Consider the following 18,049-nt stretch of genomic DNA (forward strand, 5'->3'; position numbering starts at 1 on the left):
CCTCCTTAGACATAGCGGACTCTGCTGCGAGAACCCTGGCCTCAGGTATCGCTATGCGGAGGATCTCCTGGCTCCAGGTTTCGGGTCTGCCTCAGGAACTGCAGCAAACCCTGCAGGATCTGCCCTTTGAAGGACAAGGGCTGTTTTCAGAAAAGACGGACTCTCGCCTGCAGAGCCTCAAGGACTCCAGGACGATCATGCGTTCCTTGGGGATGCATGTTGTGGGCCCTCAGCGCAGGCCATTTAGACCGCAGCCTCAGCGCTTTTACCCCCCCCCGCCTCGTCAGAGACAGGACTCGACCCGGAGGCGAGGGCGAGGTGGTAGAAGAAGGTGGACCGGCCCCCAACCTGGTCAGAACCAGGGGCCACCTAGACCACCTTCAGGCCCCAGGCAGAACTTTTGAAGGTGCGGTCGAGGACGGCGCCCCAGTCATCCCATAGGATCCAGCCCCATCCTTTCGGGATCGCCTTTCCCATTTCCACCGTGCCTGGTCCCTTATAACTTCGGACCGTTGGGTCCTTCGCATGGTGGACAGGGGATATGCTATCCAGTTTTCTTCAATCCCTCCCTCCTCCCCCCCTTCCCCGTCCCTCTTCAGGGACCCTTCTCACGAGCAACTTCTTATACAGGAAGTTTCCACGCTCCTTGCTATGGGGGCCATAGAGGAGGTTCCAGTGGAGTTAAGGGGCAGGGGATTCTATTCCCGTTACTTCCTCATTCCCAAGTCCAAAGGAGGTCTGCGACCCATCTTGGACTTGCGCGGACTCAACAAATTCGTAGTAAAGTTGAAGTTCCGCATGGTCTCTTTGGGGACCATTATCCCTTCCCTCGATCCTGGAGACTGGTTCGCCGCCCTCGACATGAAAGATGCATACTTTCACATCGCAATTTACCCGCCTCACAGACGCTTCCTGCGGTTCGTGGTAAGCAAGGTGCACTACCAATTTGCAGTCCTTCCCTTCGGCCTATCCTCGGCCCCAAGGGTATTCACAAAATGTATGGCTGTCGTGGCAGCGTACCTTCGTCGGCAAGGGATACAGGTGTTCCCGTACCTAGACGACTGGCTGGTACGCGGTCGCACCAAAGAGCAAGTTCGAGCTCACGTCCACATAATAGTGCACACATTCAACAAGTTGGGCATCCTACTCAACAAGGACAAATCCACTCTAGAACCTACCCAGAGAATAGAATTCATCGGCGCAGTTCTAGACTCCAGGCGTGCACAAGCCATCCTGCCAGACAACCGCTTTTGCACCATCACGAGCCTCATTCAAGGGCTCAAGGCCTTCCCAACTACCACGGTGAGGTCGTGCCTTACCCTGCTGGGTCACATGGCTTCTTGCACGTATGTAACCAGGCATGCCAGACTTCGGCTTCGCCCACTCCAGACCTGGGTGTCATCAATATACCGCCCACATCGGGACAGCCTGAACATGGTGGTCACGGTCCCGAACTCGGTCCTGACCTCCCTCACCTGGTGGCTAGATCGCAATGTGGTTTGCGAGGGGATGCCGTTTCACGCCCCACAACCCTCTCTGCACCTGGTCACAGACGCTTCATCTCTGGGTTGGGGCGCCCATCTCAACGAACACCATACCCAGGGCCTGTGGACTGCACCTCAGCTAGCCCTGCACATCAATGTTCGGGAACTGATGGCGGTGCGCCTGGCGTGCCAGGCATTTCTCAACCTCCTACGTGGCCGCTGTGTGCTAGTTCTCATCGACAACACCACGGCCATGTTTTACATCAACAAGCAAGGAGGAGCACGTTCGTCAATTCTATGCCAAGAGGCCATGCGCCTGTGGGACTTCTGCATCGCCCACTCAATCCATCTCATGGCATCGTTCCTCCCTGGAGTCCAGAACACTCTGGCGGACCGACTCAGCAGGTCCTTTCAAACACACGAGTGGTCTATCCGTCCGGACATCATACATTCCGTTTTCCAGAAGTGGGGGTTTCCCCAGATAGACCTGTTTGCATCTCGAGACAACAGGAAGTGCCACGTGTTCTGCTCCCTGCAAGGTCGAGCTCCGGGCTCCCTCTCGGATGCGTTTCTCCTTCCCTGGAAAGACCACCTGTTTTATGCCTTCCCTCCGTTTCCTCTGGTTCACAAGGTACTGCTCAAATTGCGCAGAGACCAGGCACAGGTGATTCTGATCGCCCCAGCGTGGCCGAGACAACATTGGTACACCACGCTGTTGGAGCTCTCGGTTCGGACACCGATCCCGCTTCCATTATGCCCGGATCTCATCTCTCAGGACCACGGCCGCCTGCGTCACCCCGACCTGCAATCACTCCACCTCACGGCGTGGCTGCTCCATGGTTCACCCAGGCAGAGCAGCAGTGCTCGCACTCTGTCCAACAGATTCTGCTGAGCAGTAGGAAGCCCTCAACACGGACCACATACTTGGCCAAGTGGAAGCGGTTCTCCTGTTGGTGCGAACAACGAGCCACGTCCCCGTTACAGGCACCTATTCCTCTCATATTGGAATATCTCCTCTCCCTAAAACAGCAAGGGTTGGCGATATCTTCAATTAGAGTTCACCTGGCCGCTATATCGGCCTTTCACCCAGGGGAACTCGCGTCTTCGGTATTCTCTAACCCGATGGTCGTTAGATTCCTCAAGGGCTTAGACCGGATGTACCCACAACAACGTCAGCCCGTTCCAACGTGGGACCTCAACCTGGTTCTCTCCAAGCTCACAGGTCCTCCATTCGAGCCACTGGCCACCTGTTCACTTCTGTACCTATCCTGGAAGACAGCCTTCCTCGTAGCCATCACCTCAGCAAGGCGCGTTTCTGAACTCAGGGCGCTTACATCCGAGCCCCCTTACACAGTTTTCCATAAGGATAAAGTGCAGCTCCGCCCACATCCTGCCTTTCTCCCTAAGGTGGTTTCTCCTTTTCATATCAACCAGGATATATTTCTCCCGGTCTTTCATCCTAAACCACATGCCACTCGCCAGGATCAACGTTTGCATTCTCTGGACGTACGCAGGGCCCTGGCCTTCTATATTGACCGCACAAGGCACTTTAGAAAGACGACGCAACTCTTCGTTGCAGTGGCCGACCGAATGAAAGGCTCACCGGTCTCCTCACAACGCCTATCCTCCTGGATTACGTCTTGCATCCGGACTTGCTACGACCTGGCAGGTGTCTCAGTACCACACCTCACCGCTCACTCCACGAGGGCCCAAGCTTCCTCGACGGCTTTCCTGGCGCAAGTTCCGATCCAGGACATTTGTAGGGCTGCGGTTTGGTCGTCAGTCCACACGTTTACAGAACACTATGCACTAGTGCAGCAGTCCAGGGACGATGCTGCCTTCGGATCAGCAGTTTTGCACACAGCAATGTCTCACTCCGACCCCACCACCTAAGTTGGGCTTGGGAGTCACCTAATGGAATGGATATGAGCAAGCACTCGAAGAAGAAAAGACGGTTACTCACCGTTGTAACTGTTGTTCTTCGAGATGTGTTGCTCATATCCATTCCAAACCCGCCCCCCTTCCCCACTGTCGGAGTAGCCGGCAAGAAGGAACTGAGGGGGCGCCGGGTCGGCTGGGGTATATATTCAGCGCCATGAAGGCGCCACTCTAGGGGGCTCCACAGCCGACCCGCCGGTGTTGCTAGGGTAAAAATCTTCCGACGATCGTGCACGCGGCGCGCACACACCTAATGGAATGGATATGAGCAACACATCTCGAAGAACAACAGTTACAACGGTGAGTAACCGTCTTTTCAAAGTCAAGTACTCAAAAGTTAGGAAATGCCAGAATTAAGGTTGTCCGTGTTCCTGCGCCTCCCACCCCCCTCGTCTTCCTATGCACACGCCCAGGGTCCTGGCCCCCCCAACCCCAGCTACTATCCAACACCCCAATTGCCTGGCTCCTGCACCCCCCCAACTACTGTCCAACATCCCCATCGCCTGGCTCCTGACCCCTGCCCCCCCAGCTACTAGCCAACACCCCCATATCATGGCTCCTGCTTCCTCACCCCCATCCCCAACTACTATCCAACACCCCCATCACCTGGCTCCTTCCCTCCCTTGTTTGTGCCTATGTGCCCCCCCCCAGCCACCTCCCTTCCTCTTCTGCCCAACCCTACCCCTCCGCTTCCCCCCATGCTTTGGCTTCCCCCCACACTCTGGCTCCTGCAACCTCCTTTGCCAATGTCATTCCCCTCACCGCCCCCAATTCTCACCTCTCTGCATTCCAGCCATGCAGCTTCCTCCTTCTGCTCCACCTGCCTGGGTGCCAGCAGCGGGAGCACTGAGAGCACAACTGGAGAAAGTCTCATGTTGGGCCTGGTGCCACAGCAGCCCACAGCAACCAGGAGGGGCTGTTTCCCCTCCACAACAAAGCTGCAAAGATCCCTGGGTCCTACACATGCCTATCTCAACATGTGGTGTACCTCATCCAGGGCACTAAGTGCCCAGTAACAACCCCACGGGTGAAACCAGACAGTCACCGTGCTCTCGAATGAATGCACACAGGCAAATGATAAAAGACAAAAACACCCTGTCGCCCATGGGCGAACACGTCTCACAAAGCAATCACTCTGTAGCTGACCTCTCTGTCCTCATCTCCAAAAGAAACCTACACAACGCCTTCTAACGAGACCCCGGGAGCTTAAATTCAGAACTCTGCTTGACTCTAAAAATCATGGTCTTAAAAAGACACTGGATTTAGGGCTTATTACAACAATCTGTAACCCACCAGCCCCCCTTTTTTGTCCTGTGATTGGAGAGGTGTTAACGGGCCACTTCACATTGAATGGTCTTGTAGAATATGAGTTACTACTTATGCTAAACAATCTGTTCCACCTGTTGTTTAGTTGTGACACTCTGAGGGTATGTCTACAGATAAACCACTATGACAGCACCACTGTAGCGCTTCCGTGTAGACCCTACCTACGCCGACAGGAGGAGTCCTGTTGCTGGTGAAGGTACTCCACTTCACCAAGAGGGAGTAGCTAGGTTGACAGGAGACCTGTCTACACCCGGGTTTAGGTCAGTTTAACTGCATTGCTCAGGGGTGTGGATTTTTCACACCCCTGAGCAACTTAGTTAAACTGACCTAATTTCCTGGTGTAGACCAGGCCTGAGTACCTTTCCCAGCCCTGAAGAAGAGCTCTGTGTAGCTCGAAAGCTTGTCTCTCTCCCCAACAGAAGTTGGTCCAATAAAAGGTAGTTACCTGACCCACCTTGTCTCTCTGATATCCTGGGACCAACACACCTAAAACAACAATGTAAACTAGAATGAGGGAGATTTTCAAAAGTACCTCAGGGATATAGGAGCACAAGTCCCATTGAATTTCAATGAACTTGCGCTTCTAAATTCTTCAGGTACTCAGGGGTCCCCGTAGATAACATCTCAGTTTCATGCCACTGAAAACCCTGTTGTTGCATCATGCAAGATGCAAGAGATGTCAAAATCTTGGCTTAGTGGGAGTGGTGGTTTACTCCCTGTTACATAGGTACAGCTATAAGTAGATAGATACATACAGATATATAGACACTGATACATATTTCAAATTACACCAATCTCGTCTCACCCGGTCTGTTTGTAGATGAGTGTTTCTCAAATGCAGCCACCGGGGGTTTTCCTGCGGCCACAGCAGCCTCCTGGACAGAGATGGGGGAGGGGGCAAAGCAGTGGCCCCTCCTTGCAGCACCCAGGGGCTCCAGGGGAGGGCTTCAGCTCCCCTCCCCTGATTTAGCCAGAGGCTCTGGGGGCAGGCTGCACCCTACTCCCCCTGCCCCCCCAGTTTCAGCCAGAGGCTGGTTTCCACCCCCCTAATCCACTTCAGCTCCCCCCCCCCTTCAGCCTTGGGGCTCTAGCAGTGAGAACCTGGGCTTCAGCTCCCCGGGTGGCAGGGCTCTGGCCTTCAGCCTCCCTCGGCTCCCTTCTGCTCCAGCCATGGAGCTCCCACTCCGGGCTTCAGTCCAGCGTGGCGGGGTTTCAGGAGGGCCGGCCTTACCATGGTCAAGAGGCAAGGTGTGGAGTGAGCCTGGGGTGTGAGGCTGCATAAGAGAGCTTGGGGCAATGGAAGGCCAGGGGATGCAGTGGGGACTAGGGGGATCTACTGGGGGGCCAGGGGCACCAAAATACAACTGTACATTATTTTTATTATTGAGTCTTCAAAAAAAAAACCCTACATAAATAAATGGCAATGATTTGGACATGTATATGTGCATATTTATTTGTTTTTCCTACAGATAATTATTTTAGGAAAATGTATCAGAGCAGCCACCAGCGAGAGTTGATGGCCGCACTCTGAGGCCACCAAAATTTTTGTTGCGAGAACCCAAGGTAAACACAGAAATTGTCAGACTGGATCAAACTCATGAGCCATCTAGTTCAGACTCCTCCTACAGTGAATAGCTTCAAGATGCTTTATCGGAAGGTGCAAGAAACCTCACAGCTGGGAAATGTGGGATAATCTAACCCTCATGAGGGTTTCATTCTGAGCCTTATGTGTTAGAGACAGGTTTAAGCCATGAAACACGAGATTTTATCTGCCTTCCAGGTTAGCATTAACTGTTATAGTGCTTGTCTTCATTTCCAAGGTTTTTCTCAGCCTATCCCCACCCTCCCTATCCTCTTTCATTCAAGATGTTGACTCTTACCTCTGATTGGCTCATGATGCCAACCTTCCTCGCCCACTTGTTACATTTTCAGACAAGCACATAGATGCTCTCTCCCAGGCTGCCCCTAGTGGTTGGGATGAATTCCCCATAGACAGTCTCAAAAGTAACTCGTGTTTGTCTTTCAAATCCCCCCTTCAAACTTTCCTTTGACGTGATGCCTACACAAAACTCGAGAACGGTCAGGCGACCAGTGTGCTGAAAATCCCATCATGCAGACTGGTATCATCTCATTTCCTTGTGTTCCCCGGTCTGTATCCACCTGTCGGCTCTTGTTTTAAGCTTAGATTCTAAGTATCTTAGGGCTGGGACCATCTTTTTGTCCTGTGTTTGTACAGAGCCTAGCACAGTAGGTCCTGGCCCATGACTGGGACCCTTAGGTGCTACTGCAATTAAATAATAATTATAACCCTGATGAATCTTGTTAATATGAACATCGAATCCCTATTTGAATCTTCATAAGGTGTTGGCCTCAGTAACCTGTTGTGGTGATGGGTTCCACAGTTTAATTATGCACCGTGTGAAAAAGTATTTGCTTTTGTCAGTACTGAATATGCTACCTGTCCGTTGAATTGAATGATGAAACTGGAAGAAAAGAAGTTCCCAGTCTACCTTCTCCAGACCATATGCTGGAGGCATTCACCAAGTATCAGGGAGAAAAGGTTTTGATTTGTTTGTTAAACGTACACCTCATTCCCTTCCCCCCACCCTCCTGGTGTTACGGTAGAACTGAACCTTCTCTATAGTTTGTAGAAATCCTTTGTAGGCCAGATTTCACCATCATTTACGTCCATGCAATCTCACTTTAGTCAACAGGGATTGCACAAGATACAAGTGGTGTAGAATTGAGTTTGAATTGCGTTCCTACATCACATTTAAGATGCATTTCATTTGCCTAAAATCCACAACCATCAATTGTTGCTCATTATACAGAGCCAAATGTTAATGCAGTGGCAACCCCAGTTACTTCTTAAAAATCCCCTCCTCTGATTAGAATGTTATTCCTGCACTTATTGTGAGCGCGCAGCATCAAACACTCTCCATACAATCACAGCCTCAAAAGCTTGTCTGACGTAAGTGGAACATAGGGTGACCAGACAGCAAATGTGAAAAATCGGGACAGGGGGTGGGGAGTAATAGGAGCCTATATAAGAAAAAGACCCAAAAGTCAGGACTGTCCCTATAAAATCGGGACATCTGGTCACCCTAGTGGAACATGGCGCAAAACACTGTCCCCTTTAGTTGAAATTCTGCTCTGACTTACTCCTTCTGCAACCACACGCCCTGCAATGAACGTGCTGTACTTGAAAGTCATTACAAATCCTGTTGAATACTCCTAAGGGATTTTGTTGTGTTTTGTCATCGATGGTTTTGTGAGCCATCTGAAAGGAACGCCTCACCCGCAATTTGCCTTAAGTCAGAAATGTCCAAGGATACTGTAAAATGAAGTCCAGTGTATCTTTCTGAGTTTCTTCATGATGACAGATACCAAACACTTGTCTTTTGAAAGTGCAGAGAGCTGTTCTTTCTAAAATAGGTACAGTTTCCTTTTAAATAGCACAAAACATATGGGAACAGGATTATTCTTGCCACCAGCTGCCAAAAAAACATTTTGTTGTTGTTCTTATGTGGAACCAAAATCTTCCCAGGGATTGTTCCTGAGAATAAAACTGAAAAGGAAGCATTATATGACTCATGCAATAGCAATAATAATACTAATACTCCACTGCCCTTCCATCCAAGGATCTCAAAGCACTTTACAAATATGAATGAGAAATATGAATTAATTCTCCTAGCCTGCCTCTGAGAGAGTGGAGTATTATTTCCATTTTACAGGTGGGGAAGCACAAGCCCTGGGATGTAAAGTGACTTACCAAAGGTCAGAGAGCAAGTCATTGGCAGAGCTAGGAATAGAAGGTAGGAATCTTGAGTACTAGTTACATCAGATTAGGGCTGTTAAACTTACTTTCCTTTGTTTGAATTAGTTATCCATGTAAGTGGTCAGGTTAAACAACACTCAGGGCTAAATGGTTTGCTCCCTGATACAGAGCTCTCCATATACTGGTGTCACAGCCATAGAGAGGGTCAAGTTAACCTTAATTTTTTGAGCATTTGGTAGTTGGGCAAAGTGATGTACAGAGAGTTTCAGTATCTTATCCAAGGTCAGCATGGGACTAGAACTCAGGAGTCCCCTAAGTCTTCTGCTTTACCACTAATCCACCTTTCTTCCAAATAAACACACACTTCTTGAGTGCAGATGTTCACAGGAGGACCTTTACATTAACAGATATATATTACCCTATACGTTACTCACCCCACAAAACTGTAAACGTGCAAACTACCTCACCTGAAGTTGCGGTTAGTTTACTCTCCTGAGATGAACTTCAATCAGCTGCATAGGAGAAATCGGAATATCCCCCATGTGGCCAATCCACTTTTCCTTTATGATATGCCAGCACCCGAAACATGCTGGACATGTACCTGGAGTGCAGTGCACTTTGGGAGATTAAGATTGTTACGGAGCCTAAGCTATGTATTTCAGCTCACAAAAATAAGTATGTATGGTTCTGAGTACAGATTCTAGCTCTTCATAGTGCTTAAGTAGTTTGTAAGGTTTATAAGAACATAAGAAATTAACCAGGGCCATGCCGACTAAGCCCAACTTCCTGCTTTTCCACCAGAACATTCCATCTCCAGGTCATTCTCCGGAGTCAGTTCTAGGTCTCTCTTGAGCTTATTTGCATTCTGCTTCTGCCGCCTTCCCAGATAACCTTGGAATCTTCCCAGATAACTGTAGAATCTCCTTCCTTAGAGGTTTTTAAGGTCAGGCTTGACGAAGCCCTGGCTGGGATGATTTAGTTGGGGTTGGTCCTGCTTTGAGCAGCGGGTTGGACTAGATGTCCTCCTGAGGTCCATTCCTGATATTCTATGATTCTATGATAACTTATTCATTATGTCCATGACTGATGAGCTTCTTAATTGCAATTAACTTTTGTCCCTGAGCTGCAATTTTCAGATCCTCAGGTTTCTGTGGTTTGGATGTGGAGATTTGGGTTGAATCTTATAACACAACAATGGCTTGCTCCTTTAAGGGCTAGAGTCCTGGGGCAGGCTAACCTTAGTTACTAAGTAGACACACCTGAGTAGGAGTCAGGTGATTTCCCTTACAGAGCAAAGCGGGGGGAATGCTCAGGGAGGACTAAGCAGAGGGCATGGCTGTTGGGAGCAAGTAGGCTCTAGCAGTGAATTCTGAGTTTTCAGAGAAGAGGCTGCAGGCAAGGAAGGCCGGGAGACCTCCAGCAAGAAGAGTGAGAGCAGCGACTTGATGGGGGAGTTGAGAACATTTATGTTGAGTATTTTGTTATGTTAATAAATCCAACCCCAGGGAGACGTTTTGCTAAACTTAAGAAGAGTTTGTGTGTGATGTGCTTAAGGGGCCCTGAAGAGGGGAAACAGAGGTGGAGGGCTGCGGAGACATCTTTGGCCATGAGGGGACTGTGTGGGAGGTAGCTACATGTTGACTAGCAATAGAAGGCAGAGGTGTGGTTTGGATCCCCTGACCTAATGGTCAGGTTCATCTGTAGTTAGCTGGCTGGTTTTAGATGTGGGACTCCTTACAGGTATGGAAAATACACATTGCTTTCTTCTCTTCCTCCCTACTCCCAAAACTCTGTGCTCCCCATCTCTAACTTTGTCATGCCTGATGATTTGTAAACACGAACACATCTGCTTCTGGCAGATCTTCACCTTTGCTGGCCTCCCCCTTAAGATTTGGTAAGGCTTTTCTCTGGTGTGCTAGGTTTTCCACACATTCCTAATCCTTACTTCATTGCATCCATTACTCCCACAGGACCCACTTTGTCTTCAGCTGTTATCACTGGCTCTGATTCCAAGCCTTGTCTATGTAAATCTGTCCCTGATTCTGAAAAATAGAAGTGGGAGGGAGAACGAAATGTTGCATGTAGCCTTTGTTCTCTGCTGAAATGCACGGCCCACCTCCCCAAACAGCGAATAAACACAAATAGCCTTTTTGTGTTTTTTAATAAGCAAAGCAGCGCAGTGCTTCTGAGCTGGTTCTTTAACAACGAGGGCAGCTTCATGCACTGAGCCTCATGTAAGTAAAGCTGTCGTCATACTTAAGTCTTCCTTTTGTGTAACTTTATGTAGTGGCTTGTCTTAAACTTGTAAAAACATTTTCAGGGTGGGTATGTGTGGGCGGTGAGGCACTCCCTCAGACCTGAACACTCAGTTACTCCATCTCTTTTGTCTCAATGAATGAGGCAAAGCTCTTAAAAGCAGTCTCAGATGCCCTCCTCTTATGCATCTTTCATTTAACATCTATAGAGAAGGTTCAGCCCCAGACACTTTTAACGGAGAAGTGTGGTTAAAACAGGAGATGGGAAGCCAGGACTCCTGGGTTCCATTTTCAGCACAGCCAGTGATCTGCTTGTGTGACCCAGAGTATATCGCTCAACCCATCTGTGTCTGAGTTTTCCCCCTTTGTTAGGGGGATCATAAATACACGCTTCACCGGGATGCTGTGGGCTGTATTAATTCCCATTTGTGAAGCACTTTCCTCAGCTGTAAGGTGCTGTATAAGTGTGAACTATTTTTATTATTCCTCACAACTTTTATGAAATATAAAGGAGAAGAAAAGTGGGTGAGCAAATGCTTGAGTAATCTGGGGAATGATTGGGAATCAGTGTCTTTTGTGTGGGTTATGACAGTAACTTTTGTTTCTCACCACTCCATAGTTGTCCTGTTAACCCAAAATTGCTTTGTTTAAATAAACATTCAAGATTTAACAACTCCAGCTTCTCAGGGATGGAATAACATGATTTTGCAGCCACCCCGTCCCACCATCACCCTGAACTCCATTTCAGTATGTGGCATTGAAGTTACCCCTTTGCTCTTATGCTGGTGAACTAGCGCTGAAAATCAGCTTGAATTTGGCAGAGTCCAGCTCCCTTTCTGCAGCAAGGTTAATCCTTCCTTTAGTGGAAATTAAGGGTCAAACCCTCTTATTTTTCTTTCTTTTTTCCCCTTTGTTTTATTGTATGTTCTGGGATGTGGGTTTGGAGTCCTGGGCGCTAAATAAATTCCTGCTTGCCAGGATCTGCTCTGTGTGCACAATTTCAACTAACACATTTGGGGAATCAGAAAAGATGGAAAAAACATGATATTCCAATGCAGGATTGGGCTTTGGGGGTCCTTTGCAGAGAGGAAGGGAGGGGGGAGTTATTTATTTACTTTTTGCTTACATCAAAAAACCTAAGCATCTAATCCTGGTGGGTCATGTTGGTAGGTTTCCAAGGACCATAAATCTGGTCACTGTGCTTTTCCAAATGTTTATTGTGCCGGTTAAGCTTTTACGGGCTCTTGCTGCACTTATACATATGGTCTGAATAAGTGTAATTCTGTGTTACTGCGTTTAGCTGAGATACACGAGAGCCTCCAAGGGAATCATTAGAAATAAGGCAGAAATGGTGGGTGCTTTAGGGATGAGTTTCCTGGTTGTGCTTTAAAGCTGTTGGTGGCACCGAGCATTTTGTTGTTGAAACGCCGTTTGCTCTCACATTTGATGTGGGTGGAATTAAGAATGACATGGTTCAGATTCAGTCCAGAATTCCTAGCAGTGAAGCTCTTCCCTTTCTGAAACTCCCTTATAAAGGGCCAGGTTCTGCCCTCATTTATATCCCCTTATGATGCCTTCAAGGTAAGGGCTGGTCTGCAGTAGAGGGTGGGATTGATCTAAGATACGCAACTTCAGCTACGCTAAAGTCGAAGTATCTTAGTTCAACTTACCTGGTTGTCCTCACGGCGGCAAGTCGACCGCCGCAGCTCCCCCATCGACTCCGCTTGCTCCTACTGCCGAGGTGGAGTACGGGCGTCGATTCAGTGATCAATTTATCGCGTCTAGATGAGACGCAATAAATCGATCCCCAATAGATCGATTACACCCGCCAATCCAGAGGGGTAGTGTAGACGTGGCCTAAGATTCTGATCTCATACCAGTGTGGAGCACCTCCATTGACTTAAAGGACTTACCGTGATCGGGGCTCCATTGTGCTAGGGACCACATAGACAATCAACAAAGGAGGCATTCCCTGCCCCAAAGAGCACATCACGTATAGGCCAATCTCACAATGTACAACATGCAGACTGACTGCTGCACTCATGTGGAGACCTGTTGAAGTCACTGGGATTTCATGTGGGCACAACAAGTGGATGAAAAGGACAGATGGAGATGGGGGAACAGGGGAGTCAGAGCAGATAATAAAACAAAGTTCAGTTTAAAACCAGGAATCTCAGGTTGATGCTTGCCTAACCCAGGATGGCCAGGAGATCAGAGTCAGGCCAGCTGACATTGCAAGGGGTCCAGTCAGGGCAAAACTTAGCTCCGTGTTTGTTTGCTGAAAGTTTCCATGGCTGATGAAGGGGACAGCGGGGGTGGACTGACTGACTATCTCGACCTGCATCAGATACACTTGCTGTAGTGGATCAAATGTCAGACTGGTGCACAGATAACTAACAAATAAAGAAATGGGGAGGGGGGGGAACTGCTTTTGCAGTTGGCAGTTGAAGCTCCTGTTGCTTTAAGTGTAAAATGCACTGTATGCTTTCCTTCCTCTCCTATTCAGTCTACAGACCATCCTTCAGTAAGAGCATTGGCTGAAATTAAGGTGCGTATTATAATCGGTTATGGCAACACCACAATCTAATCTGGGAGCATTCAGAACGATAACAAGCACAGTTGCACTCATATAATTCCTTACACTGTATAGCAACTGTGTAACGTTGGGGAAGTTCTATGGCCTGTACCATACAGGAGGTCAGACTAGATCGTAATGGTCCCTCCTGGACTTAGAATCTGTGAGCACTTAAGTGATGCCATTTGGGAAACACGGATGATAGTGTAACACTGAGGGGGAGGGATAGCTCAGTGGTTTGAGCATTGGCCTGCTAAACCCAAGGTTGTGAGTTCAATCCTTAGGGATCTGGGGCAAAATCAGTACTTGGTCCTGCTAGTGAAGGCAGGGGGCTGGACTCAATGATCTTTCAGGGTCCCTTCCAGTTCTAGGAGATAGGATATCTCCATTAATTAAAAAAAATATTAAACTGACAGATCCCAGTCAGTGGTGGGTGGGATCAAATACAGGACCTCTGAAGCTAAATACATGAGCTAAAAGCCACCTGGCTCTTAGCAAAGGCTGTAGCAGACTCATTAATCTGGACCTACGACTCCCAGCAGTATAGCCCCTACAGGCTGTGAAGGCACAAGGCTGCAATAAGATGGATGCCCTGGCTTCATTTAATTCCCCTGAAATTGAGATCCTTGTAGCCAAACACCGTGCTCATTTGCAGAGAGCAAATCCGGCTCCGGATTGGAAGAATGCTGAGGGAACTCACTGAGTTTCCTGGCCTTTGCATTGGGTCCTCCAAAAGGACAGTTTGGCCTTTTTGAGGTGATACAGTGAGTCAGTTTCAGAGCTTGGAGTAGAACCTTGGAATCTCGAGTCCCCATTTCCTGCTGTAACCACTATGCTTCCCAGACTAGACTGGTGGATCTAGCACATTGGCACAGGGCTAGCTTATATACACTTGGGTAGGTCCCCTTAAAAGGTGCCATTGGTCTAAACAAGACTGTGGGTTCCTGATCTCTCAAATGGGGGATTTCATTAAAACTGGTAGAATCTTTCAAACCAGTGCCCACTGGATTTAGTGGGGGGTGGGCGGGTTTTCGGTGCCCAGGTATACCTCTAAAACATAAATACACAGGGTCTCTTATATGCCAACAGTTAGTGCTAAGAGTCCTTTCACTTCTGACGCCTCTATTTGACCTGAGCTTATTGCTGTCCATTAGATAGATCAACGTGCGCTAGATGTGCACAACCAGGTGCGTTATTCTAGTTCTGATTGGCCAGCGCAGACGAGGCGTTGGCAGACTCAGTCCTGCATTGCTGGTTGGAGTTAAGTAAAGTAGGAATCTGAGGTCCACCCCTGGGCAAAGCCAGCAGAAACACTGTGCACTCCTTAAGTTCTCAAAGAGGGACATCAGGAGGATATAACTGGGACTTCTGAGGTGGATAGGCCTTGTGCTTCCGCTGCACAGTGGTGAATTTCACCCACAATTGGTATCAACAGAGCCTGGAACTCAGAGTAGATCTTACAACAAATTGCTTTGACTCTCCCTTCTTGCTGCGAGGTGCTCAGGGTGATGAAGTCAACCATCTCAGGGGAGTTGTATAAGTTCTGGGACAGACTCGTCCTGGAGGTAGCTCTGTTGATGTCAGGGGAGGACCCCAGGGATAAATTCCTCCCTACGTCTTTGGACTCCCTGGAGCAGTAGGTAGGGCTGGCTTATTATTCAGCTTAGCTCAGTGTTGCTCTGTGCATCCTGTTTTCCACTGACGCACTTTTTTTGGTAGTTGCTTTGACCTGCAGGAAGAGTTTGAACCTGCCTGTGCAGAGCTCCTCGCTAAACAGAAACATTACCAAGTGCTGACTGTGCAGTTCAGAAAGCTTCCCCCTCCCCATCCCGCGCTCAACCCAGCGATGTTTCAGTCCACTGTTTCCATTCAAAGCGAAGCTGCGGCCTCCACCTAGCCCCCTGCCTGTGTGCAGCTGCAGGTCTCCAGCCGTCCAAAAGTTATAGGACCCCTTACACTTCTTCATATGGAGGGGAGAAAAATAGTGCATTAATGGCCCTAGGTTGGTGGAGCAGAGAAACCGGGGTCATCTAACTCTGCAGGATAGGACCCCTCTGTAATCGCAGGACCCTGTGAGGAGGACTGGGCTGGAGGGAGAGGAATAGCAGTGGGGCTGAAGGGTGGGTGTGTTGTGGATTTCTTTCTCCTACAGATAGGTGGGATCTGACAAACGTAGGAGCAACCGGGACACATGAAATGGCATCTGGCCTTTTGAGTGAAATATTTAATAGGCAGACAGTGAAAATCTCCAACTTCTGACCTCCAGTCTCTGCATGTGATAGGCACATGTGTGATCCTCTGTGTGTCTTGTATAATCTGCTGTTGCATTAAAGTGCAGATGTGCAATCTCAGCTTTAGACATGCAGGTAGCGGAGGCTGGGAGGATGACACCTGTTACAGTTTAAGAAGAGCTTTGGAGAGGGAGTGGGGATCAAAACAGGATGGATTATCCCATTGCTTTTAAGCAGCTTTTAAGGCGATCCATTTAGTCAGCTGAACTTTTCCCAAGCCTGGAAAGTCAAACATTTAGGAACATGAGAAACATCTAATGATCCTGACTAGATAGGGTAGGGTTAGAGGCCAGAGTGACCTAGACAAATTGGAGGATTGGGCCAAAAGAAATCTGAGGTTCAACAAGGACAAGTGCAGAGTCCTGCACTTAGGAAGGAAGAATCCCATGCACTGCTACAGGCTGTTGACCGACTGGCTAAGCGGCAGTTCTGCAGAAAAGAATGCGGGCATTACAGTGGTCAAGAAACTGGATACAAGTCAGCAGTGTGCCCTTGTTGCCAAGAAGGCCAGTGGATTATTGGGCTGTATTAGGAGCATTGCCAGCAGATCGAGGGAAATGATTATTCCCCTCTATTCGGCACTGGTGAGGCCACACCTGGAGTATTGCATCCAGTTTTGGTCCCCCCCACTACAGAAGGGATGTGGACAAATTGGAGAGAGTCCAGCGGAGGGCAATGAAAATGATTAGGGGGCTGGGACACATGACTTACGAGGAGAGGCTGAGGGAACTGGGGTTATTTAGTCTGCAGAAGAGAAGAGTGAGGTGGGATTTGAACTACCTGAAGGGGCGTTCCAAAGAGGAGGGAGCTCAGTTTTTCTCAGTGGTGGCAGATGACAGAACAAGAAGCAATGGTCTCAAGTTGCAGTGGGGGAGGTCTAGGTTGGATATTAGGAAACACTTTTTCACTAGGAGGGTGGTGAAGCACAGGAATGGGTTACCTAGGGAGGTGGTGGAATCTCCTTCCTTAGAGGCTTTTAATGTCAGGCTTGACAAAGCCCTGGCTGGGATGATTTAGTTGGGGTTGGTCCTGCTTTGAGCAGGGGGTTGGACTAGATGACCTCCTGAGGTCCCTTCCAACCCAGATCTTCTATGATATACAGTGTGTTTCTGCATAACATGTGTTGCTAGTTGTGCAGAATATTTAGCAGCCCCAATACAGAGTGGGTCGGGGGGGGGGAAGGATGGTAAAGTGAGACTGCCTTCTGTCAGTGCAAACGACCTGATTTCCTTTCCCTGCACCCCGGCACGAAACAGCATCTCTTGTTTCTGGAATGGGATGCTGGAACGGGAAACCATTTCACCCAGCAGCCGTGTGCAGTTGGAAGGCCGGGGCTCTTTGCATGCTCCTGCAAGGAACAAACGGGAAAGGGACTGTGAAGGATCTGAATCTGAATGGGAGACGCGGATCATTTCCCTAGGGCTGTGAATCCTCGCAGCCACGTCGGGTCCAGTGGCTCCTGCACATGACTATCTAAAGCTCTTCCAAGTGAATTTTGGCCAGGGGTTCCCGCTGCAGCTATCTGCCAGCTATTCAGAAGAAGAGTGGAAACCCATTCCCTGCTTACTCCTTTCCTTTACAAAACCCAGGGCTGCAAACTTTAGCCCCCCACAGACGCACCTGAAATGGGAGAGAGGGGTGGGGGAGAAAGCGACAAGAACCTGTTTCCTCCTCTGAAGCCAAATACAGGGCTGATTCTGATCAAAAGCAAACAAGTGCAGCACTTAAAAGAGCAGCATGGGAGGACTCCATCCGCCCTGCTTTCAGCCGTCCTCTGCCTAGCCCCGGGTACCGCTTGTGTTCTGCACTGGAGCTCCAGCGACACACCAGTGGGCGGTTTACAGCCTGACTTGACCACTTGCCAGCTTTGCCTGCAGATGCCGGAGCGTCCCTGAACACAGAGATCCCGTGGGTTGGCAGCCCTGAGGAAAATGCCTTAAAAGTCACATGAGAGAGTGAGGCAGCCAAGCACCAGGCTGGGTGGGAGCAGTGGCGCTTGCACAGTGACTCCTACTGTGGCAAGCGTCATGCTGGGATGGCCCGGGAATGCCGAATGCCTCGCCTGGGCCCACGTGGGCTTGGGCTCTGTTCTTTCTAAAGGAACAACCGAGGCTTGGGTTTGGGCATCAGCCGCCTCACCCGGGAGGTTCAGCAGAGCAAATGCAGGGAGAGCTCCTGGACCATATAGGAATAGAAAACAAAAGCACATTCATTGAAACAACGATGTCCAGAAACCTAAGCCTCAGTTACCAACCCGGCTCGCTGACAGCCCCTCAGGCAGCTGCGGAGCTAGGGCCCAATAGACTTTGGTACAAGAACCCAGAAAGAAGGAGTCTTTCCCCCCAAAGATGCCCAGCCACCAGCTCTCAGACACATTCAGACCTAGAGCCTTGGATACAGAG

General features: G+C 49.2%; 1 protein-coding gene across 9 annotated transcripts in view; it reads left to right on the forward strand.

Moving 5' to 3' along the window:
- The window catches only part of SH3PXD2A (SH3 and PX domains 2A), a 387,168-nt gene that overhangs the window by 190,120 nt on the left and 178,999 nt on the right, over window positions 1–18,049 (forward strand). For 3 of the 9 annotated variants that reach the window (XM_065552559.1, XM_065552555.1, XM_065552557.1), the window contains exon 1: window positions 10,693–10,760. The exons of the other annotated variants lie outside the window; for them this stretch is intronic. Coding sequence is in view for 2 of the 3 variants with exons in the window: in XM_065552555.1 (XP_065408627.1) it covers window positions 10,759–10,760 (2 nt within the window). In the remaining variant the exon portion in view is untranslated. Of the gene's footprint in view, window positions 1–10,692; window positions 10,761–18,049 lie in introns of those variants that run through there. 9 annotated transcript variants of the gene reach the window in all.

The sequence above is a fragment of the Chrysemys picta genome, chromosome 7 (genome assembly GCF_011386835.1).
Source record: "Chrysemys picta bellii isolate R12L10 chromosome 7, ASM1138683v2, whole genome shotgun sequence".
Taxonomy (NCBI): domain Eukaryota; kingdom Metazoa; phylum Chordata; order Testudines; family Emydidae; genus Chrysemys; species Chrysemys picta.